Below are 7,518 nucleotides of genomic sequence, written 5' to 3'. Positions count from 1 at the left end.
TATATATATATATATATATATACATATATATATATATATGTGTGTGTGTGTGTGTCGCACATGCACATATGCTTGGTTGCTTGTTTGTTTGTTGTGTTGCTGTCTCTTTGCCTTTACTCCACATAATAGTTGGAAATTAGTGTCACCATTATGCAAGCGTCTTAAGGAAATACTAAGCTACTTGGAAACAGGTGAAGGTTGGTGACAGGAAAGGCACCCAGCCATAGAAAAATTTGCCCCAACAAATTCCAATCAATGCATGTCAGCATACAAAAGCGGGCATTAAAATGTTGATGATTTATATATATAATATATAAATATATGCATAAATGCATACGTATATGTACATACCTACATATATATGTATATATACATGCATATAGGTGTACAGGACATAAAAAAAAACGTGGACAGAATGAGAAACAAGAACATAAAAAACAAAAACATAGAAAACGAACTTTTCTCAAACTACAAAAAAACAAACAGAGAAACGAGACTTGCAACATAAAGAACATTCCCTTCATCAGTTGTCCTCTGTTTTATCTACTCCACATTTTGAAGGTAAGGATAAGACGTGACTTCGTTAAAACGCCACGCATCCTTTTGCAAGTAAGTTTTATCTTAATAATTACGATGCGCACTCTTGTTCTAACTCTTTTCTCTCTATCTATCTCCCTCTCTTGTTCTTCTTCCTTTCTGTTTTTCTCTCCCACCCTTTCCCTATTCTTCTCCTCTCCCCTTCACCATTCCCTCTCTCTCTCACTCTTCTTCCTGCACTCTCTCATTGCTCACACCTGACAAACGGCCATCCTTCTTTCTTCCACTTCCTTCCTAAAGACAAGACGTGCTTTTATCTGTCTCTTCTCAAAGCTCGTTTTTCCAGCGTTCACCATTTCACCTCGTCTTGGCTTAACAGCCCTCACCGTTTGTTTTTACTGTTTTGTTCTCACTGTCCTGTTTTTATTACCACTTTCACCCTCTGCAAAAAATCCCAAATTTACCTTCAAAATGTGGAGTAGATAAAACAGGGGACAACTGATGAAGGGAATGTTCTTTATGTTGCATGTCTCGTTTCTCTGTTTGTTTTTTTCGTTGTTCAAAAAAAAGTTTGTTTTCTATGTTTTTGTTTTTTATGTTCTCGTTTCTCATTCTGTTCACGTTTTTTTTTATGTCCTGTACCCCTATATGCATGTATATATACATATATATGTAGGTATGTACATATATGTATATATTTATATATTATTTATATTATTATATGATCGAATGCCACATGTCCTTTTCCAAGTAAGTTTTACATATACACACATATATATATATATATATATATATATATACACATGCACACACACGCACACACACACACACACACATAGATATTGGGTGTGTGATTAAGAAGCTTGCTTCTCAACCAATTGGGTTTCGTGTTCAGTTCCATTGCATGGTAACTTGGGCAAATGTTTTCTGCTTTAGTTCTGGGACAACTAAAGCATTGTATATTGATTTAATAGATGGAAACTAAAAGAATCCTGGCATATATGTGTGTGTGTGTGTGAAGGGGTCTCTTGGTAGTTTCAAAGTGTAAAGACTGCTTTTAACTTTTTTCTTCTTCCCTGTTTTATTCAGACAGAGCCGTTTTGATGAGGTACCAGAACCGTTGGTATGATGCTGACGAAGACACCCAGGACAACAAACTAACCAAGGAAGAGTTTCTTAAGTTCCGTCACCCTGAGCACCGTGAGGACTCTACACTAGAGATGGCTGAGAGTATTCTTAACAGCCTTGGTAACTATCTCCTCATCCTCTTCTGCCTCTTCCACCTTCTCCTCCATCTTCTCTTTCCCGTCTTCCACCTTCCCCTCTATCCCCCTTTCTTCCTCCTTCTCTCCTCCTCTGCCTTCCACCCTCTTCCTCCTTTCATCATCATCACCACCATCATCATTTAAAGTCCATTTTCCATGTTAGCATGGATCAGACAGTTTGACCTAAGCTGGAGAGCTACACCAGATTCCAATCTGATTTGGCTTGGTTTCTAGGGCTGGGTACCCTTCCTAATGCCAACCACTTTACAGGGTGTAATGGGTGCTTTTTACATGGTCCAGAACAAGTGTCCTTTCCATGGCCCAGCATGGGTGCTTTTAATTTAGTCTGGTGTGGAAGGTTCAACCTCCATGGACAATGGAGGCTAGCTTAGGGCTTATGAAGTTATTGTTGCACTTGTTTCACCCTGGGTCAGTCTCCTGTTCCAGCAGACCTATAGTGAAATAGGTTCCCAGCCATGACCATCCCATTTCATATTGTCTTTTCTCTCTCCAGTTAAGGTAGACCATGTTTCTCTTCTAATGCAAAACACCTTCTCTACCTGCCTCAATACTACCCGACCCCGACCCCCTTCTTGTGGGATCTTCTCCTGAAAGTTGCTTGGTGACCTCGCTGGTGATGGTGCCACGTCAAAAGTGCCAAGTACACCGTGTAAAGTGGTTGGCATTAGGAAGAGCAACAGACAGTAGAGCTTGGTGCAATTCTCTGACTTGTCAGTTGCTGTCAAACTGTCCAACTCATGCCTGCATGGAAAAATGGACATTAACTGATAATGGTGGTGGTGGTGATAATGGTGATGATGATGATATCTAGGAGTATTGTATTTAATGTGACCTTCTTTGTTGTTATTTTGCTTTGTTAGCCCCAACTTAGTCCTGATTTATTAGAGCTATGGTCAAAAGAGGTCCCAGCTATGACCATTGACCATCCCATCTTATACTTATCCATAGTGTATCTAGGAGTACAATTGTCTAGTTCACCCCTAGTCCAGTAGATCTATGATTGAAGGTGTTTCAACCATGACCATGTTGTCACCACCCCCTTCCTCCACCCACACCCCCAAAATAATAAAATTTCTAGCTTTGTGCATCAGAAATCATTATTATTATTATTAAATCGTTACTAAACCATTGGTATTATTAAACCATTGGTTAATCTACATTACTCCGTAAGGAGCAAAGGGCCAGTTTCCCAGGAGTCCATGTCCTTCCTTGTATAGGATGCCTGTTCATTGCTGGGTTACTTAGTTTTACCAGCCAAACGGACTGGAGCAATGTGAAATGAAGTGTTTTGCTCAAGAACACAATGCAACGCCTGGTCTAGGACTTGAAACCATAATCTTATGATCATGAGTCCAACACCCTAACCACTAAGCCATTATTATTATTAAATCAGAAACTATTATTATTATTATTATTATTATTATTAAGACAGCAAGCTGACAGAATCGTTAGTATGCTGGGCAAAGTGCTTAGCAGTCTTTCGTCTGCCGGTTACATTCTGCGTTCAAATTCCGCCGAGGTCGACTTTGCCTTTCTTCCTTTCAGGGTCAGTAAATTAAGAACCAAGTACATACTGGGGTCGATGTAATCCACTTAATCCCTTCCTCCAAATTTAAGGCCTTGTGCTTCCAGTAGAAAGGATTATTATTATTATTATTATTTTTCTTCTTTCTTCAAATTTTCTTCCATTTCTCACCGAGTGTTTTCCATACACCTAGGGCAGAGAATATTATTATTATTATTATTATTATTATTATTCAGTTTTTACTGCACTACCAAGCACAGCTCTGTGTACCTTGAGTATGTGCTGTGGTTTGTTGTGGTGCTCTTATTTTCACTGTATTGAAAGTATTTTACGTAGGATGTGTGCAGTGCCTTGTAGTGCTATTTTCTGTATGTTATATATATACAGGGTGGCCCGAAAGTAGGTTTACAGTTCTTCAACTATCTCTTTTGCATTCATATATTAACAGTTTAGATCTTACTTATAAAAAAATATGAAACCATTATTCTATGCTTATTTAGTTAATTGTAAGCTAGAAATTTAAATGTAATGAAATGTTTTAAAAGAAATTTAAAGTACCTATGTGATAACTGTAAACCTACTTTTGGGCCACGCTGTACTTGTAAGTCCTGGTGTTTTTGTTATTATTATTATTATTACTATTACTAATGTTACTGTTCTACTACTGATTTGTTCTTACAGTGGCAAGCTGTCAGAATCATTAGAGCATCAGACAAAAATGCCTTGGGTCATTTGTCCTGACCTTTTCTTTCATCTTTTCTTTCGCTTGTTTCTGTCAATAGACTTCAGCCAGGGTGGGGCATCACCTGGAAGAGTTTAGTCGAATAAATTGACCCCAGCACTTTATTTTTTTAAAGCCATGTACCTACTCTATTGGTCCCTTTTTGCTGAACCACTAACCTACAGGGACATAAACAAGCCAATACCAGTTGTCAAGTGGTGATGGGGGAGAGGCACACGCATATACACATACATGTATACACACACACACACAGTTTTTGTCTACCAAATCTGCTCACAAGGCTTTGATTGGACCAGGGCTATAATAGAAGACACCTAAGATAACATACGGTGGGACTGATTTTGGAACCATGTGGTTGGGAAGCAAACTTCTTACCATACAGTCATACCTACATTCTGATTTCAAATCTCACTGAGGTCAGCTTTCCCTCTCATCCGTCCTGCCAAGCTCGATAAAATTAAGTACCAGTCAAATACTCAAGTCAATGGCTTCAAGCAATCCCATCTCCTCAAAAATGCTGACCTTTTGCCAAAAATCAGAAATCATTATTATTCTGTTATGATTTCAAATCCTACCAAGATCATCCTTGCTTTTCATCCTGCCAGAGTTGATGAAATGAAGGACTGAGTGATTCATTGATTAAATTGACTCTGCCCTGCCTTCCAAATTTCTGGCTTCATGCCCGTGTTAAAAGTTATTATTATTATTATTATTATTATTATTATTATTATTATTATTATCATTATCATTATTAGGCAAGTGGTGAGTTGACAGAATTGTTAACATGCAGGACAACATGCTTAGTGGCATTTCAGCTGTATATCTGTATGTGTTTGTATATGTCTGTATGTTTGTATGTATGTATATATATATATATATATATATATATATATATATACACACACACACATACTCATGCATATACAGACAGAAAGTTCACATTCTGTTGAGGTTGAATTCGCCTTTCATACAAACTGACCACCAAGGAAGTTGATGTAATTGACTGGCCCCATCCCCATCCCTATCCGAAAATGTCAGGTATTGTACCTCATAGCAGAAAGAATTAATATTGTTATTATTGATATTATTAGGAAGACGGCGAGCTGCCAGAATTGTTAGTACGCTAGACGAAATGCTTATTTCAGCCATCACTACATTATGGGTTCAAATTCCACTAAGGTTGACTTTGCCTTTCATCCTTTCAGGGTCAATAAATTAAGTACCAGTTATGCACTGGTTTGATGTAATCAACTAGTCCCCTCCCCCCCCAAATTTCAGGCCTTGTGCTTTCAGTAGACAAGAATTATTATAATTATTAGGTTATCTGGCAGATCTATTATTCCATACTTTTCCCATGCAGGCTGGCGGGGCTCCCTCGGAGCATTCTAATTAAAATACTTAAGGCAAAATGGTTAGCAGTATTTCTTCTGGCTTTTTATGTTCTAAGTTTATATCCCACCTTGGTCAGCTTTGCCTTTCGTTCTTACAAGGTCAGTAAAATAAAGTACTGGTCATGATGTAATTGACTTTATCCCTGTCCCTAAAATTGCCTCATACTGCAATTATCATCATCATCATCATCTTTATCATCAATATTATTATTATTATTATTATTATTATGAATTACTATTGTTGTTCTTGTCTGTCTATCTTCAGATAAGAACAGAAATGAGAAGTTGACAGTGGATGAATTTATTGCCCTACCCCCAGGAATCGTGTCTGAAACTGAAGCTAAAGACGACCGCCAATGGCAAGATGAACGAAAATATGAATTTGAGAATTACATTGATTCCAACAAAGATGGCATTGTCGATGTGGTGGAATTAAAGGTAACTTCAATGACCCCTACTCTGTTGTTGTTGCTGTTTAGTCTCAGGTTGTCCTCGGGTCAACCATTAAACTGCATCCAGTGGTGAGGCTCCAGCTTGGGTGTCTTTCATACTGTTTTATCACCAGTGAGTTCATGTTTGCAGAGGTGAGTAGGTCTTCTTGAGCATGTCTCCAGTGATTGCAAACCTTTATCATTTTCTGTGTGAGTAGCCCATCCCACTCAAAAGGTCCTTGAATAAGGGTTGTTTAAGGATGTTGAACAGAACACCCATGTTTCCAAAGGTGAATTATCCAAACCCAAAGAATTCCTCTCCTCACATGTCTATGATGCTCCCCCACTACTTCTGCTCATGATCAGAGATACACATATCGTCAGCCACCAAGGGACATGCTCAACAGGTTAAGGTCAAACAACTGACAAGCAAATCTGTGGTATTGAGCAGAATCTTTGCTGTAGGCTATCTTTTATACCAAGACAAAAGAATGTATATGATAACACTTCCAATCAGTTAAGATCAGAAGCCATGGGAGTCACTGCCTCATACTGCCTTTATCATCATCATCATTATGGCCTAAGATCAGTCTTCGCCAACTGATCCCATGTCTTCTTGAGTCACCCTCTGGCACAAGCTTTAGGGAGTATGGAGTTAGCCCATAGCTACCACAACTCCCTGGTCCACTCTGGCGTGGAGTAGTAGGACCCAGCTAGGGGTCAAATAATGAAGATGGTCCTGTGGCTAAGTTATACAGGACTCAGAGGCGAGCTGATTACTAGACATGTCTCACATGATGGGGGAATGACCTGATGTCATGTGAAGCAGTTCTATTGCCCGAGAGTTAAATAGGTTGTATGCCTCAAGGATAAGTTCACAAGAGAAGGAGAACTGCAGAATAAGCTGTAAATAAATCAGCAGAAAGCAATGGGAAACCACAACCGTAACAGTGTCTTGGTGTGTGTGTGTGTGTGTGTGTGTGCAAAACTTAGTGAGGTAATGTTTGAGATGATGGTGTAAATGGAAGAGGAAAGATTTAAGATCAGGCATTTTGATGGAATGAGAGACAGAAGGTAAAGAAGGAATGTGTGTGTGTGTGTGTAGAGACATATATTATGTTGTTTCTTTTTGTTTTCTTTTCTTCCAGCACTATCTTAACCCTCGTAACCCAGTCCAGATAAAGAATGAAGCTGTGGCCATCCTCGAGATGATAGATGATAATAATGATAAACACCTGTCCAAGGAAGAAGTCCTGCACCATGAATCTGAGTTTATCTCCAGCAAAATGGTAGAGATTGCTAGAAACTTCCATGATGAATTTTAGAAGCCGAACAAAAATTTTCCAGTTTTTTCAACTTTTTTTTTTTACTAAAATCTATTACATATCTGTTTGAGACTTTGCTTTCAACAAAAGATCATATATATGCATAAATACACACACACACTCACACAACAGACATGCATATATATGTTTATATATATATATGCATACATACATACATCTCTGTATGCATTTAAATTTATATTTATATATATATATATAAATAGATCTGTATATATCAAAACATATATATATATATATATATATATATATATATATATATA

At 38.0% G+C, this 7,518-nt stretch overlaps 1 protein-coding gene across 1 annotated transcript in view; it reads left to right on the top strand.

Annotated features, from left to right (window-relative positions):
- The window catches only part of LOC106882357 (45 kDa calcium-binding protein), a 24,045-nt gene extending 16,568 nt beyond the window's left edge, over positions 1 to 7,477 (top strand). Inside the window, exons 4-6 of the mRNA XM_014933010.2 lie at positions 1,627 to 1,785; positions 5,747 to 5,919; positions 7,061 to 7,477. Of these exons, the coding sequence (XP_014788496.1) occupies positions 1,627 to 1,785; positions 5,747 to 5,919; positions 7,061 to 7,237 (509 nt within the window). The 3' untranslated portion in view covers positions 7,238 to 7,477. The remainder of the gene's footprint in view (positions 1 to 1,626; positions 1,786 to 5,746; positions 5,920 to 7,060) is intronic.
- Positions 7,478 to 7,518: the final 41 nt, after the last annotated feature.

The sequence above is a fragment of the Octopus bimaculoides genome, chromosome 26 (genome assembly GCF_001194135.2).
Source record: "Octopus bimaculoides isolate UCB-OBI-ISO-001 chromosome 26, ASM119413v2, whole genome shotgun sequence".
NCBI classification, from domain to species: Eukaryota; Metazoa; Mollusca; class Cephalopoda; order Octopoda; family Octopodidae; genus Octopus; species Octopus bimaculoides.
The sequence above is the reverse complement of the archived record's forward strand: the minus strand, read 5'-3'. Positions and strand labels throughout refer to the sequence as shown.